General features: G+C 40.0%; 5 protein-coding genes and 1 non-coding gene across 7 annotated transcripts; 4 read left to right on the top strand and 2 right to left on the bottom strand.

The window, feature by feature from the left end:
* Positions 1 to 72: 72 nt before the first annotated feature.
* LOC18021075 (60S ribosomal protein L8-1) lies at positions 73 to 968 on the bottom strand. The gene is made up of 2 exons (XM_006403879.1): positions 526 to 968; positions 73 to 409 (listed from the first exon to the last, which is right to left on the bottom strand). The coding sequence occupies exons 1-2, from the start codon at positions 966 to 968 to the stop codon at positions 73 to 75; spliced, it is 780 nt and encodes a 259-aa protein (XP_006403942.1).
* A 294-nt stretch (positions 969 to 1,262) lies between these two features.
* On the bottom strand, positions 1,263 to 2,152 carry LOC18021074 (WEB family protein At3g51220). Its single transcript, XM_006403878.2, has 2 exons — positions 1,959 to 2,152; positions 1,263 to 1,814 (listed from the first exon to the last, which is right to left on the bottom strand). Exons 1-2 carry the CDS (start codon positions 2,070 to 2,072, stop codon positions 1,323 to 1,325), a joined length of 606 nt encoding a protein of 201 aa, XP_006403941.1. The 5' UTR covers positions 2,073 to 2,152; the 3' UTR covers positions 1,263 to 1,322.
* Positions 2,153 to 3,514: 1,362 nt separating this feature from the next.
* Positions 3,515 to 5,321, top strand: LOC18021073 (naringenin,2-oxoglutarate 3-dioxygenase). Its single transcript, XM_006403876.2, has 3 exons — positions 3,515 to 3,928; positions 4,095 to 4,523; positions 4,617 to 5,321. The coding sequence occupies exons 1-3, from the start codon at positions 3,569 to 3,571 to the stop codon at positions 5,112 to 5,114; spliced, it is 1,287 nt and encodes a 428-aa protein (XP_006403939.1). The 5' UTR covers positions 3,515 to 3,568; the 3' UTR covers positions 5,115 to 5,321.
* A 167-nt stretch (positions 5,322 to 5,488) lies between these two features.
* On the top strand, positions 5,489 to 8,283 carry LOC18021072 (senescence/dehydration-associated protein At3g51250). The gene is made up of 4 exons (XM_006403875.2): positions 5,489 to 6,504; positions 7,064 to 7,230; positions 7,671 to 7,755; positions 7,880 to 8,283. The coding sequence occupies exons 1-4, from the start codon at positions 5,549 to 5,551 to the stop codon at positions 8,058 to 8,060; spliced, it is 1,389 nt and encodes a 462-aa protein (XP_006403938.1). The 5' UTR covers positions 5,489 to 5,548; the 3' UTR covers positions 8,061 to 8,283.
* Positions 8,284 to 8,729: 446 nt separating this feature from the next.
* TRNAV-AAC lies at positions 8,730 to 8,803 on the top strand. The gene has a single exon. It is a non-coding gene; the product is annotated as a tRNA-Val (tRNA).
* An 88-nt stretch (positions 8,804 to 8,891) lies between these two features.
* On the top strand, positions 8,892 to 12,255 carry LOC18021069 (serine/threonine-protein kinase rio2). 2 transcript variants are annotated; one of them, XM_006403873.2, is made up of 14 exons: positions 8,892 to 9,002; positions 9,198 to 9,326; positions 9,435 to 9,481; positions 9,572 to 9,642; positions 9,741 to 9,854; positions 9,951 to 10,126; positions 10,224 to 10,312; positions 10,540 to 10,657; positions 10,819 to 10,892; positions 10,989 to 11,036; positions 11,162 to 11,330; positions 11,446 to 11,577; positions 11,693 to 11,791; positions 11,874 to 12,255. In XM_006403873.2, exons 2-14 carry the CDS (start codon positions 9,243 to 9,245, stop codon positions 12,042 to 12,044), a joined length of 1,392 nt encoding a protein of 463 aa, XP_006403936.1. In that variant the 5' UTR covers positions 8,892 to 9,002; positions 9,198 to 9,242; the 3' UTR covers positions 12,045 to 12,255. The 2 variants fall into 2 exon arrangements, with proteins under 2 accessions (XP_006403936.1, XP_006403935.1); XM_006403872.2 differs by having other exon boundaries at positions 8,902 to 9,002; positions 9,194 to 9,326.
* The last annotated feature ends 113 nt before the right edge of the window (positions 12,256 to 12,368 follow it).

Here is a 12,368-nt window from a genome sequence, read left to right as displayed (position 1 = left end):
GGTGTAATTAAGAAAAAAAAAAAAAACCAGCAAAACAAAATCCAAAGAAAGCAGAGAAGAGTGTGTCAAAGTCTAGCCTGCCTTGGCTGCTGCTGCGGCAGCTTGACCTCGGAGACGACCAGTTCTTCTTGCAGCAATTTGACCAACTTTTTGACCAGCAGAACTATCTCGCCTGACCGTACTGGCGTGACCAATGTGCTGGTGGTTTCCTCCTCCGTGAGGATGCTCAACTGGATTCATAGCCACACCACGAACCTTAGGCCAGCAGTTTCTCTTCACTCGGTACTTGTGGTATGCGTTTCCTGCCTTGAGAAGTGGCTTCTCTGTTCTTCCTCCACCTGCAACTTGCCCTATCATGGCTCTGCACCCACTCTGCACTATCTTCTTCGATCCAGAAGGCAGCTTAATCCTTTTACATAACACAAATATCATCCATGCGTGTTATTATCATCAAACGTAGGAAACAAGAAACTATACAAACAAAAACACTTCACATCAATACTTCTAGCGTGTCACACACGTTACCTAGTGGTGTCGTTGTCAGGATTGTGAGAAACGACGATTGCGTAATCACCGGAAGCCCTAGCGAGAGCTCCACGGTCACCGACCTTGAGCTCGACGTTGCAGACAACAGCTCCCTCGGGAACAGATCTAAGAGGAAGAACGTTCCCGACAACGAGATTCGCCTTCTTACCACAGTAGAGGAATTGTCCGGTGTACATACCTTCGGCGGCGACGAAGAGTTCCTTCTGCTTCATGTAACGGAAAGGATGACGGAAGTCGACGCGAGCTAACGGAGCTCCACGTCCTGGATCGTGGACGATCTCCGTCACAACACCCTTTAGATATCCATTTCTCTCTCCGTAATCGAGGCTTCGGAACTTAGCCGGACCTTTTCGGTGGTGAGTGTGCGACTTGAAGACCGAACCAGCCGCTCCTTTACGCTGTGCCCTAATCACACGACCCATTACGACCACGCTCTTCTTCTTGCCCTCTGCGCAAGCTATTGGGTTTTTGCAGCTACTCTGTTTATAAACCGTGCCTTCTCTGAAAACCCTAGTTCGTAGTGGGCTTTTGTATTGGGCCTACGTATAGTTTAGTTACAATTGCAAGCCCAGTGTGTTCTTTGATTGATAGTGAGAAGAGGGGGAAAAAATTGTGTATGTATATTTACTTATATCTTGATCGAAAAGAAAAAATGTCACAATAGTAACATAAATGAATCCCCAAAATTTATAACAAATAAATTTTGGGGATCTTATTACGGAGTGAATTAGTAAGACACATATGAGTAAAAGTGAGACGAGGATCGCTAGAAGTGGTTAACTAGACCGGTTTCTTGCAAAGAGCCAAGCAGCCAATGGAACCAGTGGCTTCATTTTCTTGGTCGTCTTTTTCACCATTGCTTGGCTCTTCTTCTCCTCTTTGCTCTCGATGACCTTCGTCAACAATGGTGGATTCGCAAACTTCACTGAACGCCTCCTCTCCAGACGATCATCATCATCTCCAAACCCTTCGTTTTGATCAAACCGGTTCATCTTGATCTCGGTTATGTTATCCGGTTCAACAACCGTGGATTGCTCTATGAATTTAAGGTCATCTTCAACTTGAGGGTGTTCTTGGAAGTTCCTGAGCGATTGGTTTAGCTTTTCCTTAGTGGTTTCAAGCTCTTGTGCGAGGGTCTCGAGAAGCTGAGACAAAACCTTGTTCTCTTCTTCTGCTTTCTTCAGACTCTCCTTTGCTTCATCCAGCTCAGCTTCTATGCTTTTGCTTCTAGTAACCTCATTACTAACTCCATAATCTCCATCGTTTCTCTAAACCACATGGTTAGAAAATCATTGCAAAAATATTAGATCATTGACACATATCTTACTTTGTTGTTATATGTTGATGTAACTATCTCCGAGGACTTGTTGATGTAACTTAAAAGAGTATACATTTATTTAAATTATTATAACCTCTGAGGACTTGTTGATGTAACTATCTCCGAGGAAAATTCTCTCGCCGAAGAGAGTGACGGCCTCTTTAACAGACCGAAAAGGAGCTCCGGTGTCGATCTCGGCGCGCACCATTTACTGCAGAGTTCAGTTAGTTCAAAGAAATGTTTTTGTTGCTTTAGTTGTATCATGTAATGTTTTGGGTGTTGGTCCATGCCCTGACGAACCAATCAGCTTTTTATAAAGAAAGAATCAATCACCTTCCAAAATATTGCAATGCAACTACTGGTTGCTGTTACTAAAACGGATGGTGACTCGTTTAGTATAATTGACCACGTTATGATTAAATTTTGTGATCATATTATTGTCATTTCATTCATAACACCAAAGTCGAAATCCAACTAAATGACAAAAATTATTGGAAGTTGTTGATTTGTTCGTGGTGCTTGTGTGTTTTTTTTTTTTTTTAATATAGCAACAGAATATAGTTGAAAATGTCTTCGCTTTTACTTCACACAAAAATATAACTTTGGGTAAATGGAGAGTAGAGAGGTTCGTTGGAACGTCCTTGCGTTTTCATGTGTTCTGTTAGATTTTTATTAATCCCATCCTCAATTCGATAACGACCTTTCGCCTATTCTCTCTTAAATGGGCCCTTTTTAGGCCTGTTTATGTAAATGCAATTTTGTTAATTGTATTCGTGACGGATACAAATTAGCCCAACAGAAATTGGGGGAAATCGAGATGATGATAGATAATGGGTTTGAATCCCTTTCAATTGCAAAATTTCTTTGGACTATATACAATCTCCTCATAATGATTTAACCTCTAATGCGCTAGTTACCTTAATGACTGTTTGTTTTATTTTTTTAATCTACAAAAGTACCAAGTACAAACTCACACATCACGATGAAAAATCAAGCTGTTGATATAGTACTAGTAAAAAAACTAATACATTACAAATCCAATAATTTTGACTTTTCACAGTGTAAAGAAAGGTTTGGATTATGTATATTGTTAAAAGAAAGGTTTCTTCTCTCCTCAGAGGGATTATGTAACAACCATGAAAAATTGCATTTGGATTGTTTTTTTCTATGAACCAGAACAATCTATGCCATGTAAATCTTCACCGATCGCGATCAAGTTTTAATTCATTTTGGATAAAAAGTCATTTTTGTGTTTTGTTTTTAAGTACATGCAACCATTTTGGAGACGTGGCTTTAAATTCACCGTAAAAAACGTATAACTATATTAAGCATGCATGGTGTAAAAGAACTGTAATAAAAATGTACATATCACCTAAAGAATACGTTGGATTGTAGCAAAAAAAGTGTATGGAAGAGATGTTTTTTGAAAGTTATAATTTTTTTATTTTTTTTTAATAGAAATTAAAGACAGATGCACTTAGGTAGTTGAGTTACCATATGTTCTAGAAACAGAAGAGGAAGTACAATCGTGGTAGGTACCCAGCGAACTCTTCTCGTTCGTCAGTCTTCACAAGCTTTGAAAGGTTTTTCACCTACCAGTCCCTCCTTATATATATATTCCTAACATCTTCTCTCTTTCTTTTTATAATAAATTAGCCTTTTGCCTAAGTAACTATCACTATCCGAGAATATAATTAATTAAATATGGCTCCAGGAACTCTCACTGAGCTAGCCGGAGAGTCTAAGCTCAACTCTAAATTCGTCCGGGACGAGGACGAACGTCCCAAGGTTGCCTACAACAAGTTTAGCAACGAGATTCCGGTGATCTCTCTCGCCGGAATGGACGATGTTGGTGGGAAAAGAGAAGAGATATGCCGTCAGATCGTTGAGGCTTGCGAGAACTGGGGCATTTTCCAGGTGGTCGATCATGGTGTCGATACCAATTTGGTGGCTGATATGACTCGTCTAGCTCGTGACTTCTTTGCTTTGCCTCCTCAAGAGAAACTTAGTTTCGACATGTCTGGTGGTAAGAAAGGTGGCTTCATCGTCTCTAGTCACCTTCAGGTAATGCCACACAATTTATCTTAAGTTTTACGTGATTCCAACTTTGTTTGTTTGTTTCTTTTTTCTTTAACCAAGAAACTATTGACCTAGACCTAATGTTTCGTGCCGTGAAATACAATTAGGTTTAATCTTGTAGCTAAATACAAAATAGTGATTATAAATGCAGGGGGAGGCTGTTCAAGATTGGAGAGAGATAGTGACGTACTTCTCGTACCCGGTGAGAAACAGAGACTACTCAAGGTGGCCAGACAAGCCGGAAGGGTGGGTGAAAGTGACGGAGGAGTACAGCGACAAACTGATGGGTTTGGCTTGTAAGCTTCTTGAGGTTTTGTCTGAAGCTATGGGGCTCGAGAAAGAAGCACTTACCAATGCTTGCGTCGATATGGACCAAAAGATCGTTGTGAACTATTACCCTAAATGCCCTCAGCCTGATCTCACCCTCGGCCTCAAGCGTCACACTGATCCTGGAACCATCACTTTGCTTCTCCAAGACCAGGTCGGTGGGTTACAGGCCACACGCGACGGTGGGAAAACATGGATTACGGTTCAGCCTATTGAAGGAGCTTTTGTCGTCAATCTCGGCGACCACGGTCACGTGAGTACTCTCTCAACCTCTCTCTCACACTCTGGTCTTATTTTCTCCGTTTGTTGATTTTGACTAGGGCAAAAATTGCATGTCTTATTAAAGTATTTGAGCAACGGGAGGTTCAAGAACGCGGATCATCAGGCGGTGGTGAATTCTAACTCGAGCAGGCTATCTATAGCGACATTTCAGAATCCAGCGCAGGAAGCAACCGTGTATCCGCTTAAAGTGAGAGATGGAGAGAAACCGATCTTGGAGGAGCCAATCACTTTTGCAGAGATGTATAAGAGAAAGATGGGGAGAGATCTTGAGCTAGCTCGCCTCAAGAAGCTGGCCAAAGAAGAACAAGACCAGAAGGAAGCAAAGCTGGCCAAAGAAGAACAAGACAACAAGGAATCAAAGCTGGCCAAAGAAGAACAAGATCACAAGGAAGCAAAGCTGGCCAGAGAAGAACAAGACAACAAAGAAGCTGCCACTTGTCTCAAGAAGCTGGTTAAAGAAGAACAAGACCACAAGGATGATGCCACTCGCCTCGAGAAGCTGGCTAAAGAAGAGCAATACCGCAAGGAAGCTGTCAAGCCTCTGGAACAAATCCTCGCTTAGAATCCTTGTTGCTCCTTTTACTAGGATTTGGTTTCGGTTTGGTTATGTAATTTTTTTTCCTTTATATTTTATGGTCAGGTTTGTGTTACCATTTCAATCAAATAGAAATAATTGATAGATCAAATGAGGTACACATCACATGCCACTGTCACTGTCACTTGTACTCGCCGTGTCAAGTTTAATGTCTGAAGCATTTATTAATTAAATAATACACCAAGCTCCAAAATCTCTTCCAATTCGTGTGGATGTATAAATTGTTTATTAAACCATGAGTGGACCCCACATTTTATTTATTTATAGTCTCTTTACGCCACATGTCCATCTAAAAGAAAGTTACCTTGAAAATTGAAAATCTTCCCTTTTTCAGTTTTCGATTTTTTTTTCGTCTCTTTCTGAGTAATTTTGTTCTTGTTCTAAACGAGGACGCGGCGGAGATGAATCCTTCTCACGGTGCCGACGGGAAGCAACGATCGGCGATATATCCTGAAATCGATCAATCCATTCCGGATAATCCCTTTGCTCAGACGAACCCTTACGCCGCTTCTTCTCATAATCTCTATCCATCTCCCTCCTCGCACAATCTGGGGCCCAATCTTTTCCCAGACCACGGAGATGCATCCAACAACCAGTCACCGTCTGCTCCTCCTCAGGCGACGGAGGAGGTTCTCATCCGTTTCCCTGGCGCCATTCTCAACCTTATCGACAAATCCTACAGCGTCGAACTCGCTTGCGGCGATTTCACCGTCGTTCGAATCGTCCAGGGCCAGAACATCGTCGCAGTTCTGGCCAACGTCGCGGACGAGATTCAATGGCCGTTAACCAAGAGCGAGGTTGCTGCGAAGGTTGATGGATCGCATTATTTCTTCTCGATCCACTCGCCGAAGGAGAAAGGTCACGGATCTGGATCCGACTCAGATGATGAGAAAAAGAGTAATTCAAAATCGGAGGATGAAATCCTCAATTACGGATTGACCATTGCTTCGAAAGGGCAAGAAAATGTATTATCTGAGCTCGATCGGGTTCTTCGGGACTATTGTTGTTTCACAGAGCAGAAGATGTCTGAAAAGGCAAAGGAGACGGGAGGAGAAGTGCTGGGAAACTCCATGGCTGCAGCGACTTCGCCGGAGGAGCTTAAGGGTGAGAGGAAAGACGTTGTGGAGGGTCAATGTGCGGCGTACTGGACCACACTCGCGCCTAACATCGAAGATTACAGTAGCAAGACTGCTAAACTGATAGCTTCTGGGTCAGGTCAGCTGATTAGAGGGATACTTTGGTGTGGGGATGTAACCGTGGAGAGACTCAGGAAAGGAAATGAGGTTATGAAGAACAGGCTGAGTCGTGCTGAAAAGGATAAGAATGTTAGCCCCGAGACACTGAGGAGAATCAAGAGGTATGGTGATGTTTCGTTCCATGAGAACTTCTGGCCATTACTCTTACTTAGGAATTTAGCATCTTTGACCTTGAAAAAATTAACTGCCCAGGAAAACTCTAATCTTCTTCTTTGTGTCATGATCATTAGACAACTAAGTTGTAGGAGATGCTTTTGTTTGCAGAAGGCCACTCCTCTGAGAAATGATGAGAATTCTTTGGTTTAAAATGTCTAATCAATGTGCATTCTCATGATAGTATTTCTTGAATGAACAACTTTGGTGCTAATCTCTCTAGCGCGGTTTCTATGTAAAGGGTCATCTGAGTAACATAAATAAATAGAAATGCACATTCTCGTGATAGTATTTCTTGAATGAACAACTTTGGTGCTAATCTCCCTAGTGCGGTTCAACTTTGGTGCTAATCTCCCTAGTGCGGTTTCTATGTAAAGGGTCAAGTGAGTGACACAAATAAATGGAAGTTGTTGTTAAGACATACAATGCACATTCTCATGGTAGTATTTCTTGGATGAACAACTTTTGTGCTTGTGCTAATCTCCCTAGTGCGGCTTCTATGTAAAGGGTCAAGCGGGTGACACAAATGACAGAGAAAGTGGCGACTGGTGTACTTTCCGGTGTTGTCAAAGTCTCGGGATTGATCACCGGTTCAGTGGCAAACTCAAAAGCTGGAAAGAAGTTTTTTGGCCTCTTGCCCGGAGAGATCATTCTTGCATCCCTCGATGGATTTAGTAAGTAGATTAATTGTTTTTGGTTTCCCAAAATTTCAATCCCGTGCTTAAAAGGGTCATGGAAACACTTCTTGCTTCATGAGTTCCCTTGCTTTCTTTCGTATCACCAACATTTATGCTTATTTGTCCAAGTTTCCTTCTATGACTATTTTCCCATCGTTTTTCCAAAGTTTTTTTCGAATATGACATTTTCCAGAAGTTCCTTGATTTGGTGTTGCTTCCTGCCTTGAGAAATATAGGCTGATAAAGCCCTGGAAATTTGCCAAACGAAATATAAACATTTTGGCTTATTAACTGGAGGGTCTTCATCATAGATGAACGTGATCTATGTGTTTTCTTTCTTCAACTTCTTTGATTTACCTACTTCTTTTTTGAGGCACTTGACATTAGTAACATTGCCTTCTTTGAGTTCGTGTTTATGACATGTTTACTTCCTGCAGGCAAGATCTGTGATGCTGTTGAAGTGGCTGGAAAAAACGTCATGTCAACTTCTTCAACTGTCACAACAGAACTCGTCAATCACAAGTATTGTTTTTCAGTGTCATATGAAAATAGTAACATATATCAGCAAAGAGTGATCTCCAGCAAATGATCAAAGTTTGCAACAGATGTTAAAGAAACCTCATGGATTTTGCTGTGAGATTTGCAGGTACGGTACAAAAGCAGCCGAGGCTACTAACGAAGGGCTGGACGCAGCAGGACATGCTTTTGGAACCGCATGGGTTGCTTTCAAGATCCGAAAGGCACTTAACCCCAAAAGTGTCTTAAAGCCTTCAACATTAGCCAAGTCCGCTGTTTCTGATTTGAAGGCTAAGAAAGGTTCTAAGTAACAGCTTTATTGGGAAAGTAAATGAAGTATTCATGCTTGCATTTAGTTTATCTATATGAAGATTTACTTGATGTACTCTTAAATTTTAGTGTTCTCTGTGTATATTGTTGATTCTATGTAAACTGTATATACAGATTTTTTTAATTTACAGTAGCTGTCTCAGTTCTGAGTTGGAATTGTTGGTTCAAAGTCAGATCTTTGAAGATTGAATAAAAATTTGGAAAACGTGAAATCGTTTTGTTGCATTATCAGCCTGTTTGACCTTCTTGCTTCAAATCTTAACTGACATTTTTCGCAGAGCACCATAATCAGCCATGAGAATAGATGTTCTGTGTTCATGGTACTTGTTGGACCTATGAGTAATGAGGCTCTGACAATTATCTTTATTGTTTCTGGTTATTTATGGATCGATGTGGAATGTTTCCTAATGTTTTGAAATCTTTACATACTTTTTGTCATCCTGATGAACATAAGATGAAGAGAATAACTGTCGGAAATAAAATCATGAAGTGAATAACAACATAAAAGACTGATCAGCTGACATCAACTTTCATATCTAAAAGAATGCATGGTATCACAATAGTCTTGAGCCAACAAAAATTCGATAAGCAAACAACAAGATCCATTGAACGCATAATTTTTAATTTTTCTATAATTTGCAATACAAAATGGTTTCGTGGTGTAGTTGGTTATCACGTCAGTCTAACACACTGAAGGTCTCCGGTTCGAACCCGGGCGAAGCCAATATTATTTTTCTAAATTTTATTTTGCAGAAATTCAGAACAAAAAAAAAAAACGTTAATAAACCCTAGAAGGCTTTAAAAGTATCTCTACTTCTCTAGCGTTTGGATATTTTCAGAGGAAGGGACTGTTGTGTTCACAATCAGAGTAAAACATCGCTTCTGAGGTTTCGTTTCTAGCATAAGCTTTCTCCGTCTTGAAGGTTTGTATGGATCGATGCATCTACTTGGGATTAGTCGGGATTTAGATCGTATCCAGTCGGCATCTACCTGCTGCGTCGATGGCCATATTGTTAACTTTAAAAGTTTAATTTTAAATTTTGTTGTTGATCCTGGGTTTTCCATATTCATTCAGTATATTACAGCAATTTGAGAAATTCTAATTTTTTCTCAGCCAGGTTGAATAAGCAGAGTAGAAAGGGTCATACACTGAGGCGTAAAGGATGAAGCTTGACGTGAATGTGTTGAGATATCTTTCGAAAGATGATTTTCGAGTTCTCACCGCAGTGGAGATGGGAATGCGAAATGTCAGTGTTTTTTTTTCTGTTCAATTAAATTTTAGGGTTTAGGGTCTCTGATTGTGTTACCATTTGCTTTTTCTTTTTCTGATAATACTTCGTTGTTCGTGTTTGCAGCATGAGATTGTTCCTTCCGAGCTCGTAGAGCGCATTGCTTGTCTAAAGTATGCCCTTTCTTGATGCTTTGAATGTTTCCTTTTTCATTAAGTTTACTTCTTCGTTTTGATGATTCATATTATGTAATTCACCTACAGGCATGGAGGCACATACAAAGTCCTGAAGAACTTGCTCAAGTATAAGCTGTTGCATCACGACAGCTCTAAATGTGAGTACTTATCTGTAGAGGAATTAGTAATTCTTCTGTTTGGCAGTCTTTTAAATTCGCAGAATCTAATTGTTGTTGCTTTTATTTTCCCCCTCTAGATGATGGATTCCGACTCACATATCTCGGTTACGACTTTCTTGCCATTAAAACATTGGTCAACCGTGGTATATTTACCGGTGTTGGTCGTCAAATTGGGGTCGGTAAAGAGTCAGGTAAGTCTTTTACCTGTTTATTTTGATACATTGGTGTGTTGAAGAGGTTGTGGTCGGTGTGTTGAAGAGATTTATGGATTATTTTGCATATAATAGACATATTTGAGGTCGCTCAAGAAGATGGAACTATTCTGGCAATGAAGTTACATAGACTAGGGAGAACCTCCTTTAGGGCTGTCAAATCTAAACGTGACTATCTGAGGCATCGCAGTAGTTTCAGCTGGTTGTACCTCTCCCGTCTTGCGGCTCTCAAGGAGTTTGCTTTTATGAAGGTTATTTTCTTGTTCCGTTAATGTTACACTATTCTTGTATGTGTATCATCTTTTATTATTTTTCGGCCTAATGTTTGTTTGGCTTTTGGGTGAGCAGGCCTTGGAAGAACATGACTTTCCGGTTCCAAAAGCTATTGACTGCAATAGGCACTGTGTTATCATGTCTCTTGTGCAAGGCTACCCCATGTAAGGACATTTTCATATTCACTTAAAGAAAAGATGTTATGATTTCTTGCTAGACATCATCTACTGATGCTTTTTGGTTAAATATTTATTTTAGCTAACTTTATGGATCTTATGCATTGCATTCGAGATTCCTAAAATGTTGATCCATATGCTTATCCGCGCACTAGGAAACAGTTGTACCCTTTCTGCTGTGAATCACATTCTCTTCACATTTTTATTTATGACAGGGTTCAGGTGAAGCAATTACAGAACCCTGAGACAATTTTCGAGAAGATCATTGGCATTGTTGTTCGTTTGGCTGAGCATGGTCTAATTCATTGCGACTTCAACGAATTCAACATCATGGTGAGATACTACGATTCATCTATTTGATTAATGCCTGCATGCAATTATGTGATGAGGCCTCGTTATTTGAGATAATAGTTACTTCTGCAAGCATGCTAGCTTTTTCCTCTGCTTGCTAATAAATTTCATCGACAATTTTTGTTTATCTATGGTTATATTAGATTGATGATGAAGAGAACATTACGATGATTGACTTTCCACAAATGGTATCTGTTTCACACCAAAATGCACAGATGTATGTGATTTCTCATCTCTGGATCATGCCTCTGTCCTCTTTTTTTTTCATTTCCCATGATTGTTTCTTGGTTTGTTTATGAATTTTGTCTTTCAGGTACTTTGACCGTGATATCGAATGCATCTTCAAGTTTTTCAGAAAAAGGTTAGTTACCAGTTGATTTTTTTTTTTTTTTTTAAAATCTATATATCATTTGTTCACAGTACCTGATAGCACGTAATCTCATCCGTATATTCTCCTTTTCTGTGAACTCTGGTCCTTTGTTCCAGGTTTAATATGTCCTTCCAAGAAGATAAAGATGAGTCAGATGAGACAGAGGTGGAAGTAGATGAAAACAGCAGACCATCTTTCTATGATATAACAAAAAATGCTAATGCTATGGATAAAGAACTGGAAGCTAGTGGATTCACAAAAAAGGAGCAGAATGACCTCGATAGAGTATGTAAGCCGATGAATTCAGTAATAAGACTCCTTAATATCCGGAGCTGTATATACTCAAAGAAAGATCTTTAATTGGTTGATTCCTCACTCCTTTTGGTTCTATCTTGTGCAGTTTATTGAAGGTGGGCAGAAGAAGAGTAAAGATTCTGATGAGGATGAGGAATCTGATGATGAAGAACAGACTTTTGAGTCAAATGAAGAAGAAAACCTGAATGAAATGAAATCATTACAGTTGCAAGAGAAGGTAATAAAAGTTACCAATTTCAATCATATAAATGAAGCAAAAGCTGAGTGGAGATGTTCTCAGCTTTTGCGTGTCCTCCTCGCGCTTACGATTATATATGCTTGGCATGATGTAGGAACAAAATAATTCAGATGGTGTTGAGGCAGAATCTAAGTTGGATAATAATGAGAAAGGTGAAAGCAATGGAGATAAAGATGATGTTGGAAGTGATGAGGTTAATTTTTTAACTCGTTAGTGATACAGAGTGAGCAAATCAAATCACTTCAACATATATTGATGTTCCTTCCTTTGTGCAGGAGGAGGAAGAGGATGATGCAGAGCTGGTTAAAAAATTGGGCAAGCAAAGACGCAGAGCCATGGCAGCAGCCAGGGGAGGTAGAAAGTCACAGTCTTCAAGAAACACGTACAAGGACAAAGGAGGCCGTTCCCAAAACTCCAAGATCCACAACAACATGAGCGGCTGGTGAAAGCTTTTTTACAGCAGTTTTGATACACAATGACAATCCCTGTCCAACTATGGGTTTAATGGGCCTTTTAATGATGTAAACGGGCCCATATTTCGAGCATCTAGTGACTTTTTCCCGATTCGTCTAGATTCCAGTGTACGAAAAGACAGAAATCTAAACTATTATGGATATATATGTTTTATAAATTAATATCATCTCAAATGCGATTTGTCCAAATTTGTTGGATTTTGTTTTGGAGGGGCGGAAATAAAAAATACAAGCAAGTCAAGGGAGTAGATGAGAAACGCTCCCTCAATAAGCGGAAAGAGAAACAAATAAAAAAAG

This window comes from Eutrema salsugineum, unplaced genomic scaffold (genome assembly GCF_000478725.1).
Source record: "Eutrema salsugineum unplaced genomic scaffold, Eutsalg1_0 scaffold_16, whole genome shotgun sequence".
Lineage (NCBI taxonomy): Eukaryota > Viridiplantae > Streptophyta > Magnoliopsida > Brassicales > Brassicaceae > Eutrema > Eutrema salsugineum.
The sequence above is the reverse complement of the archived record's forward strand: the minus strand, read 5'-3'. Positions and strand labels throughout refer to the sequence as shown.

What these genes read in the sequence shown, in the direction of transcription:
- LOC18021075 (XM_006403879.1), bottom strand. Translation starts at nt 968, where the DNA reads ATGGGTCGTGTGATTAGGGCACAGCGTAAAGGAGCGGCTGGTTCGGTC. An exon ending in CCTGACAACGACACCACTAG is followed by an intron (nt 410 to 525) that starts GTAACGTGTGTG and finishes GTTATGTAAAAG; the next exon opens with GATTAAGCTGCCTTCTGGAT.
- LOC18021074 (XM_006403878.2), bottom strand. Translation starts at nt 2,072, where the DNA reads ATGGTGCGCGCCGAGATCGACACCGGAGCTCCTTTTCGGTCTGTTAAA. An exon ending in ACATCAACAAGTCCTCAGAG is followed by an intron (nt 1,815 to 1,958) that starts GTTATAATAATT and finishes CATGTGGTTTAG; the next exon opens with AGAAACGATGGAGATTATGG.
- LOC18021073 (XM_006403876.2), top strand. Translation starts at nt 3,569, where the DNA reads ATGGCTCCAGGAACTCTCACTGAGCTAGCCGGAGAGTCTAAGCTCAAC. An exon ending in TCGTCTCTAGTCACCTTCAG is followed by an intron (nt 3,929 to 4,094) that starts GTAATGCCACAC and finishes TTATAAATGCAG; the next exon opens with GGGGAGGCTGTTCAAGATTG. An exon ending in ATCTCGGCGACCACGGTCAC is followed by an intron (nt 4,524 to 4,616) that starts GTGAGTACTCTC and finishes GTCTTATTAAAG; the next exon opens with TATTTGAGCAACGGGAGGTT.
- LOC18021072 (XM_006403875.2), top strand. Translation starts at nt 5,549, where the DNA reads ATGAATCCTTCTCACGGTGCCGACGGGAAGCAACGATCGGCGATATAT. An exon ending in TGCATCCCTCGATGGATTTA is followed by an intron (nt 7,231 to 7,670) that starts GTAAGTAGATTA and finishes TACTTCCTGCAG; the next exon opens with GCAAGATCTGTGATGCTGTT. An exon ending in ACAGAACTCGTCAATCACAA is followed by an intron (nt 7,756 to 7,879) that starts GTATTGTTTTTC and finishes TGAGATTTGCAG; the next exon opens with GTACGGTACAAAAGCAGCCG.
- LOC18021069 (XM_006403873.2), top strand. Translation starts at nt 9,243, where the DNA reads ATGAAGCTTGACGTGAATGTGTTGAGATATCTTTCGAAAGATGATTTT. An exon ending in TCAACGAATTCAACATCATG is followed by an intron (nt 10,658 to 10,818) that starts GTGAGATACTAC and finishes TGGTTATATTAG; the next exon opens with ATTGATGATGAAGAGAACAT. An exon ending in CATTACAGTTGCAAGAGAAG is followed by an intron (nt 11,578 to 11,692) that starts GTAATAAAAGTT and finishes GGCATGATGTAG; the next exon opens with GAACAAAATAATTCAGATGG.